This window comes from Amblyomma mixtum, chromosome 7 (assembly GCF_055824585.1).
Source record: "Amblyomma mixtum isolate Tamu chromosome 7, ASM5582458v1, whole genome shotgun sequence".
Taxonomy (NCBI): Eukaryota; Metazoa; Arthropoda; class Arachnida; order Ixodida; family Ixodidae; genus Amblyomma; species Amblyomma mixtum.
The window spans coordinates 30,433,536-30,447,044 of record NC_143018.1 but is presented as its reverse complement, the minus strand read 5'-3'; the positions used below and the strand labels follow the sequence as shown (position 1 = coordinate 30,447,044).

The window sequence follows — 13,509 nt, the reverse complement described above, 5'->3', positions numbered from 1 at the left end:
GCCCCATTGGCAAGCAACGTCGCTCGCGTCCAGTGAACCAAGGCCTTTTGGGTCTTTAGGTCCTGACACCCGAGCAGGGCCGCCTCCCAGTCCTCTCTGGCAAGGTTGGGGGGGATAGATGGGTTTGACTGACACGTCTAAACCATGTGGACGGTGTCAGCCACCTCCCCACAGAACTGGCACGTGCCATCAAAGGATGTGTTGCAATGCTTAAGTACCGCCGGGCACAGCACAGTGTTAGTGAGAATTTTGATGAGGCGCTCGTCAGCGCGATTCAGTCCATTACAAGGGGCTGGGTAGCGCCGGTGCTTCCTCCTTGTAGTAATCGGTAAGGTGTTTGAATGTAAGGGCCAGATTGTCTGATTGGGGGTAGGCTTCCAAGGACAGGGAGATAGCCCGGGGAGAGAGTGCGCGGGCGGCCTGATCGGCCTGATCGTTTCCTTCCAGTCCCTGGTGACAGGGGGCCCAAATCAGATTACGTGGAGTTGGATCTTCGCATCGGCAGCTATTTTCCAGTATGCGCCAGGCAAGCGGGAGAGCCCAGCCCAACTCATAGTTCCGACAGGCCCCTCGCGAGTCGGTGATGCTGTGTTTCGATTTCCTTTTAGTGAGAGCCAGAGCAGTGGCAATCTCCTCCGCGTGTGTTCCGTTGTAGGCTTTGAAAGTGAGCCCGTTAACTGTGTTTGTGTTGTGTACGACTGGGGCCGTGTACCACCCCCCGTGGTGTGGGCCGGCAACATCCACGTACTACACATGTTGTTGGTTACCATAGCATCGCGCCAACGCTCCCGCGCGTGCCTGGCGACGACCGCTATGGTCTGCTCTGGATATGTTGCGTGGAAGGGGTCGGACCCGGAGGGCGCGTCTCCAGGGTTCTGGCACTCTCTCCCTTTCCTCAATATGGTAGCCATGTTTGATGTGTAGCCGGTCCGAGAGGCGGCGACCGGACGTGGTCTGTGCAAGACCATTGTATTGGTTGACTAAGTGGGCTTCTCGAAGCTCCCGGAATGTGTTTACCACGCCCAAGGCCAGAAGTCGCTGGTTGGACGTGGCGACCGGGAGGTCGAGAGCCCGCTTGATGACTTTCCGGTGGATGACCTCCAGTTGGTCATCATCATGTTTGCGCAGGTGCAAGTAGGGGGTTGAGTAGAGGATTCTATTCGTTACGAAAGCATGGGCAAGACGCAGTGCATCCTTGCTTCGTAATCCGCCCCGCTTGTTGGAGACCCGTCGGACCAAGCGGCCCACTTGGTCTCCCACCGTGCGAAGTTTGGCTTGTCGACCCTGCGTTGATGGTGTATGAAGAGGCCAAGGACGCTGATCTCCTTGGAATCCCGGATCGGTCTTGAGGGGAGAGTGATGCGAAGCGGAGTTGTGTCCCGAGGGGAGGGACGTATGTGCACAAATTCTGATTTAGATGGGGTGCACTGGAGTCCGCAGTAGGCCGCGTAGTCGTCGACTAGGGTTGCCGCTGCTTGCAGGCAGGATTCCATGTGGCCCAGGTTACCTTGCGTGGCCCAGATTGTAATGTCATCCGAATAAAGAGCGTGATGTATCCCGGGCCATGAAGACAATTTGGAAGGAAAATGAGGCATTGCCAAATTGAAGAGGAGGGGAGACAGGACCGCGCCTTGAGGTGTTTCCGTCAAGCCGATAGCCTATGGCCCATGTTCCGCTCCTTGTATGTGTATGTAGGCTTGACGGTGTGTAAGAAGTTGTCTTATGTAGTGGAATGTTTTGTGGCCACAGTTGGTGTTACTGAGGTGGTCCAGGATTACTTCGTGTTTCACGTTGTCGAATGCGCCTTTAAGATTCAAGGCCAGGACCACCTTGTCGTTGTGGGGACATTCGACAGGATCTAAGATGTCGTGGTGAAGCTGCAGAAGTATATCCTGTGCTGACTTGTGAGGGCGAAAACCGAACATGGTGTCCACGAAAGTGTGCTGTGTTTCGAGAAAATCGGAGAGTTTGTCACGCACCATCGTCTCCATCAGCTTGCCGACACAAGACGTGAGGGAAATGGGGCGAAGGTTCTCCACATCAATAGGTTTGCCGGCCTTCGGAATGAAGGTATTGGAAAAGTGCGGATCTGGGCACTCCACAGGTCTTGCAATCTGGAGGAAAGGTGGGGTGAAAGCATGAGAGATGATAGGGTGAAATAAAGCCTGTCTGTAATTGTCGCCATGTGGCGCTGGATAAGGGCGACAAGGCACTGTGGCGTGGTGCACACCCTCCGGTCCCTTTCTGTCGCGCTCGGTTACATCTTCGACGGCGACGTTGCTCAACCCAGGTATGGTTAAGCGCAGCGCTCGAACAGAAACATTGCACTGTAGGACAGGCGTAGCGCATTCTACGAGGACTCATAGGTGCTAATACTCGCACTTTAGTCATGGGGAGCGTCCCGCATCAGCCGCCTTTCTTAATATTTCTTTCGCGAGCGAAAATGCGTTACACTTTATTTTTTTTTTTTTGCAGCCCGCGTGACGAGAGCTGATAACTGGTCGTGCTAATGGATGGCTCCACGGGTAGTATTGTCGCCCGCATTGTCGCCCGCTTGCTCAGTACGTAATCACGGAGACTAGTGCTTCTCTGCTTAGTGTACCTAACCATATGCCCCTGTAGGTAGTAACTAGGTAGTAACTAGCGACCATAGTCAGTAAAAAGCAACAAGAGCTTCTTTTACTAGCTATACCTTGAAGAGGGTAGTAAGTAGCTGATAAAATGTAGTAAAACGAAGTCAGAGTTAGTAACTGCTGCACATACTACCTTGTCACTTTCTTTTTGTAAGTATACGGTTAACAAAGACACTCACACATTCGCAGCATACGTATTCGTGCACGAGTGGGCCCACTTCAGGTACGGCGTGTACGACGAGTACGGAAGCCTCAACGACAACAGGCACCCCCTCACCTTCTGCCACAAGGGAATGGTGAGCCACACGGGAAATATTGCATGGTGGAAACAGCGATGGGAGGGGCTCACGGTTACCATAAGACAGTTGTAAAAAAAAGCTGATTACAAATAAATATTGATCGTAGCTAGAAAGACAACTATACCCAGAGGGAGGAGATGGTGTCGTCAACCAAGGTTTAAGTTTAAATCCCAGCGTTCTGTGATTGACTGGGTCATTTAATTCTTTTTTTTCTGTGACGTCACGTAGTATGTTAACAGAGCGCAGAGATCCCGAGAATATTCTCACGTTGTAGTGACGGCAATCCAGCAGTCAGGAAAACAGCAACAAGCCTTGCAAAAGAAGCTCTTTATTTGGGCTGACTTGCGCCCGCAAAAGAACTGAATCACTCGGCGGCGGCGTAAGCAACAAGCGTGCTCGTCAATCGTCGAACTACGAATGCCCGCCGCTCGCGGCATCGCTCAATTTAAAGCCACCAAGGAAACTTCCAGATAACAGGTCAAGATCATCTACAGTAATCTAGAAAAACGTAGATGCAGCTCTTCATGGCTGTGATCAATGGAGATTAGTCCGGTCGCTTCTTGCGTCACAAACAAAAATGATAACAGCCCTTTCCAGCGGCCTTGAGCGCGAACAAACGGACACTACAATGATACGTGGCATTACCCCCCTTCCAAAGAAGCGTCGCCTCGACGCTTAAAAAATGAAAAAATAAATACGGAGAATGTAAACATCGAGTCCATTAGCCTTCATAGTAAGGTTTAAGGCGTACGACATGTACGACTTCCGGGCGGGTGCGTCGTCGTTGAGATGCTGCAGTTTCGTCGGGGATGACTTCATAGTCGAGGTCACCGATGCGACGGGGAACCCTGTACGGGCCTAAGTAGCGTCGACGCAACTTGTCACTCAATCTACGGCGGCGAATTGGCGTCCATATCCAAACACGATCACCTGGCTTGTAATTCGTGTCTCGTCGGCGCAGATTGTAGCGTCGGGCGTCGGCGTGCTGCTGGTCTTTAATGCGAAGCCGCTCAAGTCTTCGGGCTTCCTCGGCGCGATCAAGGTAGGCGGCGACGTCGTGATTGTCTTCGTCTGAAACGTGCGGGAGCATTGCGTCGAGTATTGTCGTGGGCTTCCTGCCGTATACCAGCTGGAATGGGGTAAACGTGGTTGTCTCCTGGACGGCAGTGTTATAAGCAAAGATCACGTACGGCAGAATGGTGTCCCATGTCTTGTGTTCGGCGTCGATGTACATGGAGAGCATGTCTGCGATAGTTTTGTTCGTACTGTGCGATGTCAGTGCACGTTAAAGAACCCCAGGTGGTCGAAATTTCCGGAGCCCTCCACTACGGCGTCTCTCATAGCCTTAGTCGCTTTGGGACGTTAAACCCCATAAACCAACCGACCAGTTTTGTTCAGACGCTCTGTGAGTCCGTTGGTTTGCGGTTGATAGGCAGTTGTCCTCCGATGGCTTGTCTGACTGTAGTTGAGAATGGCTTGCGTCAGCTCCGCTGTAAACGCCGTTCCTCTGTCTGTGATGAGCACTTCGGGGGAGCCGTGTCGCAGGAGAATTTGTTCGACAAAAATTTTGCGACTTCTGTTGCGGTACCATTAGGCAACGATTTTGCTTCGGCTTATCGGGTCATGTAGTCGGTGGCCACGATGATGCTCTTGTTACCTGATGATGAAGTCGGAAAGGGGCCGAGGAGGTCCATTCCTATTTGCCGAAAGGGCTTAGTTGGAGGTGGTATGGGGTTCAGGAGTCCGGCTGGTCTTATCGGAAGCGTTTTGCGTCGCTGACACTCACGGCACGTTTTCACATAATGGGAAACGTCGGCAGCTAGCCGCGGCCAATAGTACTTCTCCTGGATGCGGTGCAACGTGCGAGCAATCCCAAGATGCCCCGCAGTCGGCTCATCATGACATGCCTACATAATTTCTTGCCTAAGATTCTTGGGCACGACAAGAAGATGTACTCTCGTGTTTGGCGCGAAGTTCTTCAGGAGGACATTATTGTGAAGGACGAAGGACGACAGTTGGCGCTTGAACCTCCGGGGAGGCGATGCGGTCTGGCCTTTCAAATAATCAACTAGGCTTTGCAACTCAGGATCCGAGCGCTGCTGCTGCGCGAAACTGCTGCGCTTACCGGTCCTAGGAAAGCGTCGTCGTCTTCCTCTACCGGTGCTGCGCTTACGGGGGCTCGCGATAGGCAGTCTGCATCGGAATAGTTGCGGCCAGATTTGTAGACTACAATTATGTCGAATTCTTGAATACGCAGGCTCCAACGTGCAAGGCGGCCGGAGGGATCTTTCAAATTGGCCAGCCAGCACAGATCGCTCACAACCTTGAATGGTCGTCCGTACAGGTAGGGGCGAAATTTGGACGTGGCCCAAATAATGGCGAGACATTCTTTCTCTGTCGTCGAATAGTTGGCTACGGCTCTCGACAGTGAACGGCTAGCGTACGCGATAACTTTCTCTTGTCTGCCATTTTTCTGAACGAGGACCGCTCCTATGCCCACTCTGCGTGCATCGGTATGAACTTCGGTTTCGGCGTTTTCATTAAGTGCCCGAGCACAGGAGGGGACTGTAAGCGGCGCTTCAGTGCGTTGAAAGCTTCCTCTTGCCGCCTTTCCCATTTAAAAGGCACGTCAGCCTTGGTAAGTTGAGTCAAAGGTTCAGCGATGCGCGATAAGTTCTTGACGAATCGCCGGTAATAAGCGCACAATCCAAGGAATCTGCGTATAGCTTTCTTGTCATCAGGCTGTGGAAACTCTGCGATCGCAGCCGTCTTCTGGGGGTCTGGGCGAACTCCAACCTTGCTTACGACGTGACCAAGGAACAGCAGCTCCTCGTAGGCGAAGTGGCACTTCTCTGGTTTCAGTGTCAGGCCTGAAGACTTGATCGTTTCCAGCACTATGCGTAGCCTTCTGAGGTGGTCTTCAAAGTTTGAGGAGAAGACAACAACGTCATCTAAGTAGACGAGGCAAACCTGCCACTTCAAGCCTGCGAGCACCGTATCCATTACTCGCTGGAACGTCGCTGGGGCAGAGCAGAGTCCGAATGGCATCACCTTGAACTCGAAGAGTCTGTCTGGCGTGATGAACGCAGTCTTCTCGCGATCTCTTTCGTCGACTTCAATTTGCCAGTAGCCGCTCTTCAGGTCCATCGATGAGAAGTACTTAGCGTTGCATAGCCGATCCAGTGTGTCGTCGATGAGGAGGAGGGGGTAGACATCCTTCTTCGTAATGCTGTTCAGGCGGCGGTAATCGACGCAGAAGCGAAGGGTGCCGTCTTTCTTTTTCACTAGGACAACTGGTGCTGCCCAGGGGCTCCTTGATGGCTGGATGACGTCGTCACGTAGCATTTCCTCTACTTGCTTGCGGATAGCTTGGCGTTCTAATGGCGGTACGGGGTAGGGGCTCGGCCGCAGTGGTCGGGCGTGTTCGTCTGTGACAATGCGGTGCTTGGCAAGCCGAGTTCGTCGCACATTCGATGCTGATGAGAAGCAATCGTTGTACTTTTGAAGAAGACTGCGTAATTGGTCTTGTCTGCTCCGTGGTAATGCTGGGTTGATATCAAACGTTGGTTGATGGCCTTGGTCAGATGGTTCTACGGGTTGGTCGGGTAGGGCAAATATGTCTCTGATGTCTGCCAGCTCGTCGAGCAAAAGCGATCATCGTACCTTTGTTTAGATGCCAGTATTCTTCGGTGAAGTTGGTTAGGAGCACCTGGGCTTGGCCATTTCGGATTTGGGCGACTCGCCTTGCGACGCCCAGTCCTCGATCAAGGAGTAAGTGGGTGTTCCCCCCGACAACGCCTTCGGCAGTTTCGATGTCTCCTGTACCTATGCAGGCGACGATACTTGATCGGGGCGGCACGCTCAGTGCTTCGTCGAAGCGTTTAAGGCAACGCGATGAGTCGCTGTCGTCGCTGCAGATATGGCTTTGTTCGTGGAAAGCTTGATCGACTTGGATCGAAGGTCGATGATCGCCCGATGTTCATTCAGGAAGTCCATTCCCAAAATCACGTCTCGCGAGGATTTCTGTAGGACCAGGAAGGTTGTAGCGTAGGTTCGCCCATTTACTGTAACTCTCGCGGTGCAGCGTCCTGACGGCGTAATAAGGTTGCCACCTGCGGTGCGGATCAGCGGGCCATCCCAAGTTGTTGTCACTTTCCTGACTCGGACAGCGAATGGCCCGCTCATGACGGAGTAGTCAGCTCCCGTGTCGAGCAGGGCAGTAACCGCGTGACCGTCGACCGTAACTTCAATGTCGCTTGTTCGCGTACTTTTATTGCACGTTGTCTTTGGTGTCCGATCTCGGCTTCGTCGGGTAGTGAGGCTGCGGTGGGCGTCCTCCGACGTTACTGCTATGGGCAGCGGTAAAGGCGTCAAGTCTGGTCGCGTCGTCGTCGTCGTCGGTGTTGTCGTCGAAGTTGTCGTCGTCGAAGTTGTCGTCGAAGTTGTCGTCGTCGAAGTTGTCGTCGTCGAAGTTGTCGTCGTCGGAGGTGTCATCGGAGGTGTCGTCGGAGTTGTCGTCGGAGTTGTCGTCGGTGGAGGATCTTTGTCCTTGCGCTTAGAAGCAACCTCACCTCCAGAGGCTGCTTTATTCAGTTTAACCTTCGGGGGCTGGGGGAGCGTCCACGCACTTCGTTGCGTCGGCAAGGAGATACAAAGCGCGGTGGCAAAGGCGACGGGGAACATGATAGGCGGCTGGGCGGTGAGCATTCTTCCCGACGCAAAAACTCGGCTGGTCACTGGCCGGGTCGGGGTCGTGGGGCGTCGTAAGAAAACCCTTGGATGCCCATTCTCCTGTATGGGCAGTACCGGAGAATGTGACCGGCTTCGCCACAGTGGAAGCATAGTGGGCGGCGCTGGTCGGGAGTTCTCCACTCGTCGCATTTCCTCGGCTGTGTGCGACGCTCGTAGGACGGGCGGGTTGGGGCGAGAGGGCGGCGGTCCGGCGCAGCTGGCTGAGGGCGATAGGGGCTTGGGTCCCGTCGTCGAAGGGCAGGACGGCGCACAGCTGCGGCGTAAGTCATGGCTGGGGGCTGCAGAGGGGACGTGGGTATCGGCGTCACACCCAAGGCCTGTTGAACCTCGTCCCGGACGACGTCAGTGAGCGATGAAAGCTGCGGCTGCGTTCCCGTTGGCAGCAATCGTCGGAGCTCCTCTCGCACAACTTGACGTATAACCTCCCGCAGGTCATTGTTGTTATTGGTGTCCAGGCAGCTTGCTGAGAAAACGCGCTGCTGGCGGTCGTACTGGCGGGCTCGGGCATCAAGAGTTTTAGCTCCCGTTGTCGGCAGTGTGGTGACGTCACGCCGAGACCGAGAGCCATCATCCAGGCTCTGAATAAAAGGGAAGTTTATTCAACAGTGCAAACAAACAAAACATTGGAAACACATGACTGAGGGAAAAACAAATGTATACAAAGTGGGTGGCCACCCAGAAACACCATGACCTTATTTTAACACACCGTACATATCACAAATTACAGCCTATAGTGCATAGAACGAACACTGGACAAAGAAGAATCAGCCTCCCGTAGCAACGACGCACGGGGGGGGGGGGGGGGGGCAAGGATCTTTCTCAGGGTGATTGGCCCTTTCAAAATTATACACCACCATCCTCGAACAAACCAGCATAGTCGGTAAAGAGAGGGGGGGGGGGGGGGTCGGCCCGGCTAATACCGCAGCGCCGGCATAACCAGCCGACCTTCGTGCACGACAAAGAAGCGTGTGTGCCACCGTCGCAGAAACCGCGCCTCCCCATCCGCTGCAAGCCTTTCAGACAGGTATTGCCAGATGAGGAGACGCAGGCTCTGCAACGCGGGGTACATAGCCGTCGCCGGTTGACGCCGGGCTTCGGCCAGACAGCGGCGACGCCACAAAACAAACATAGCGGACATAAACACTAGTTTGCCAAAATAATCCCGTGGTTGCCGAATGCCTGGCCCGGCACGAACTGAAAACATCCGATACACCTGCCACCACATTATCCGGGCAACACGGCTGTGCTGTCCCGAGTCCAGTTTGAATTTCCCGCCCGGGCGCCAACTTCATCTGCGAACACTGGACTTCTCTCCTCCCCGCTCTTTCTCTTCCTTCTCCCCGTGCGCCTTCCCTCTCGCCCGCGTGCTTTCTCCCTCTTTACACCTCCCTCCGGAGGTGTCATGTTACGTAACTCGTGACTCTCTCGTTCCTTCTACCGCGCTGCACGACTGTGGCAGCACCGCGTTTTTTACAAGTTGTAAATGCCTGGATAAATGTTCGATTTTCCTTGTGTTTGCGACCTGTCATCTATCTGAGGAGTGGCCGCATCCCCAACGCGTGCCACGGAATCAGAATAGTAAAAAACGCGGTGCTGCCACAGTCGTGCAGCGCGGTAGAAGGAACGAGAGAGTCACGAGTTACGTAACATGACACCTCCGGAGGGAGGTGTAAAGAGGGAGAAAGCACGCGGGCGAGAGGGAAGGCGCACGGGGAGAAGGAAGAGAAAGAGCGGGGAGGAGAGAAGTCCAGTGTTCGCAGATGAAGTTGGCGCCCGGGCGGGAAATTCAAACTGGACTCGGGACAGCACACTCCCCGTCTGGTTATACATATAACCACTATGTGATGTGTTCAGTCCTCACACGGAATAAGCAGGACTGTCTCAGTCACAGGACGGAGAAACGTCTTAATCACTCCCCGTGTCGCCGTCTTGATCTCGACCTTTCGCACCCTGCCGTCCACGCTCGCGATGGCGTTCACAATGAGTCCCATGGGCCACTCGTTGCGATGAATCTGGCTGTCTCTCAGGAGCACGAGGTCACCTGCCTTGAGATTCCGAGTTGTCCCCTGCCACTTCCGACGACTCTGCAGGGTGGTAAGGAACTCGCGTCGCCAACGGCACCAAAAGGTGTCGGCCAGCCACTGAACCTGCCGCCACTGTCGCCGATACACATTCTTTTCACCGAAGGCCGGTGGCACTGTGTTGCCGCCGACTTTCTGGGTCAGGAGTGTTGAAGGAGTCAGCACTTCCCAGCACTCGGGGTCCGTTGAGACAGGAACGAGGGGTCGGGAATTTATGATCCCCGAGACTTCCGCCAAGAAGGTTACCAATACTTCGTGAGTAAGGCGACGAGAGGTACTCTCAAGAAGCATGGAGTCCAAAATTCGCCGTGTGATTCCTATCATTCTTTCCCACACTCCTCCCATGTGAGAAGCATGAGGGGGGTTGAATACCCAAGTGCATCCTTGGTCTGACAGGAATGTTCCTAGCTTCTCGTGGTCTGGGCCACTGGTGTCCAGTTTTAGTTCTGAGCACGCTCCAACAAAGTTCGTACCACAATCGGACCTCAGCTGCTTTGCCGGGCCCCTTATGGCGAAGAATCTCCGGAGAGCATTAATAAAACTTGAGGTGTCCATGCTCTCGATCACTTTGATGTGAACAGCGCGGATACTCAAGCAAGTGAAGAGCACGGCCCACCTTTTGCTGTTGGCCTCACCGCCTCTGGTCCGACGAGAAGCGACTTGCCACAGGCCAAATACATCTAATCCGACATAAGTGAAAGGCGGCTCGGTGCTTAGCCTTTCTGCAGGCAGGTCTGCCATCTTCTGCTGCAGCTGCCTTCCTCTGAGCTTGCAACACGTAACACAACTGTGTATGTATGAGGCGATGCTACGCTTAGCTCCGACGATCCAGAACCCAGCTGCCCTGACTGCTCCCTCAGTGAAATGGCGTCCTTGGTGTTTGACCTGCTCGTGGTAATGCCGCACAATCAGGGTGGTGACGTGATGTCGTCCTGGCAAGATGATGGGCTTCCGCTCTAGCTGGTCGAAATGGTTTGCTCTGTCTAGTCGGCCACCAATTCTCAAAAGACCGTCGGAATCAACCCATGAGTCCAGTCTCCACAGAGGGCTTGACTTCGGAAGTCGCTTTCCTCGTTGCAAGCTTTTCAACTCTTCTGAAAAGGCTTCTTTCTGGACAGACAGAATAATGACTGCCTTCGCTCGGGCTAGGTGTTCTGTAGAAGGTCCTAGTTGTCGAGATGAGCTGTTATGCAGGCAGTCTGACACGTTGTGAGAGGTGCCCCGAAATTTGCTCACCAGCCGCACGAGCATTGCAACTGCGCGAGTCAGCTTAATCCAACTCGAGAAGCGCTCGAACCGCCTGCTGCCGAGTTCTTGCACGTCTACACTGGTTGCGAGAACGTTTGCCTGGGGCCGCACCTCCGTGTCAGAATCAGCATCGACCAAGTCGAACTTGCCCTTCAATACCCGCGAGCAGTGTTCTTGATGATACAAAAACTCCGGGCCTGTCAGCCAGGCCGATCCTGACATTTGGGCTGCTGGCACAGACCTTGTTCCGAGGTCCGCAGGGTTCACGTCTGAAGGAACGTAGTGCCATTGCTCTGGCCGTGTAGAGCTCCTGATGCGTTCGACCCTGTTACTGACATACACATAAAACCTCCGAGTCTCATTATGTATGTAACCTAGGACCACCTTGCTGTCAGTGTAGAAATTTACAGCATCAAGCTCCATATCTATTTCACGACTGACGAGCTCTGCTAGCTCCACTGCCAACACCGCGCCGCACAGTTCAAGCCTTGGAATGGTGTGTTCCGGATGTGGTGCTAGCTTAGCCTTTCCTATGACGAACCCAACATGACACGCACCATCTGGATATGTCACTCTGACGTAAGCCACTGCAGCCACAGCCTTGGTTGATGCGTCGGAGAATATGTGCAGTTCCTTGCGCTGTGCGGTAGTGAGTGAGGCAGGGGAATAGGTGCGAGGTATGTCCAGCTGCTCGAGCAATTGCAAGGAGTCTTTCCCCGTCTCCCACGTGGCGCTCTTGTCTTCAGGAAGTGGACAGTCCCAGTCGCATGTCCCAACGACCAGCTCTCGGAGGAGGGACTTCCCTTGAACGATGACTGGAGCCACAAACCCAAGTGGGTCGTACAGGCTATTCACCACTGACAAGACACCGCGTCGAGTGAATGGCTTCTCTTGGATTGGAGTCGTATATGTGAAGACATCCTTCTTCAGGTTCCAAGAAACTCCCAGACTGCGTTGGATTGGCGGCGTGCCATTGCACAAGTCAAGATCCTTCAAATCCTTGGCACGGTCTTTTTCTGGAAATGCTTCCAACACTGTAGGGCAGTTAGAGGCTATTTTGTGGAGCTTGAGGTTTGACGCGGCCAACATCTGCTGTGTGCGGCGTATCAGGCTGATGGCTTCCTTGTCTGTAGAAAGAGACTTCAACCCATCGTCCACATAGAAATCCCTCTCGATGAACTGCCTGACGTCGCTGCCAAATTCTTCCTCTCCTTCTCGTGCTGTTCTCCGCAGCCCATAGGTTGCAACTGCTGGTGAAGGACTATTTCCAAACACATGAACCTTCATTCGATACTCCACCACGTCACTGTAGATGTTGTTGTTGCGGAACCACAGAAATCTCAGATAATTTCGGTGGTCGTCTCGTACCAGGAAGCAGTAGAACATGTGCTTTATGTCCACAGTTATGGCCACGGGTTCCTTCCGGAATCGGATGAGCACTCCGAGCAGGCTGTTGATCAAGTCTGGACCGGTAAGCAGCACACTGTTTAAAGACACGCCTTTGAACTGTGCACTGGAGTCGAATACAACTCGTGTTTCGCCGGGTTTTCGTGGGTGGCAAACACCAAAGATGGGGAGGTACCAACACTCTTCTCCTTCTCGAATTGGTGGAGCTTCCTCGGCATGGCCGTTTTTGAACATCTTGTCCATGAAGGCCGTGAACTGTTCCATCAGTTCTGGTTTTCTCTTCAAGGTCCGTTGGACAGCAGTGAGGCGTGACTCGGCCAAGCACTTGTTATTCGGAAGCCATGGCCTTGGAGAACGAAAGGGGAGAGGCGCTATCCAACTGTTGGATTCGTCCTTTGAGAACTCGTCGTCCATCAGCTTCAAGAACTTCCTGTCCTCGACAGAAAGGGAAGGTCTGTTGTCATCCTCCGTTGTCTGGAACAGCGTTTCAGCGATCTCATCGTCATAGCTGTGTTTCCTAGCAGCGTGCTGAGCTGGTTGGAAGCATTGTGTCGACCGCTGCATGGCAGTGAGCTTCTCCTTGACCAAGAAATGGTTCTCACATGGCTCGAAAAGGGAGGGACGTCCATTTTCGAGGACGTTTGTTTTGAGGTTGCTGACACAGTCCGGTGTGCGACTTCGACTTATGCAGACATTTCCTACGATGACCCATCCCAAATCCAGTTTCTGAGCAAATGGCGCATCAGCCGGTCCGTTGCGCTGTTGTCGAACCTTGTGTATTCTGAGGATGTCTCTCCCGAGGAGAAGTAGAATCTTGGCCTCAGGGTCCAAACAAGGAATGAATTTAGCAACAGCTCTGAGATGAGGGTGATGCAATGCCACTTCCGGTGTTGGGATCTCGGTCCTGTTGTTAGGCATTTCGTTGCATTCGATAAGCGTTGGCAACGGAAGCTTCACGGAGCCATGTATGTCTTCTATGAGAAAGCCAGACGCTCTTCTTCCTATTGCCTCCTTAGTTCCAGCACATGTCTTTAGTGTGTAGGGGGAACTGTGACCATTGAGTCCGAAAATGTCGAAGAACTCTGTTCT

At 53.5% G+C, this 13,509-nt stretch overlaps 1 protein-coding gene across 1 annotated transcript in view; it reads left to right on the top strand.

Moving 5' to 3' along the window:
• Nucleotides 1-13,509, top strand: part of LOC149335524 (calcium-activated chloride channel regulator 3A-1-like) — a 187,185-nt gene that overhangs the window by 27,154 nt on the left and 146,522 nt on the right. The window contains exon 3 of the mRNA XM_089553954.1: nucleotides 2,823-2,929. Within this exon, the coding sequence (XP_089410080.1) occupies nucleotides 2,823-2,929 (107 nt within the window). The remainder of the gene's footprint in view (nucleotides 1-2,822; nucleotides 2,930-13,509) is intronic.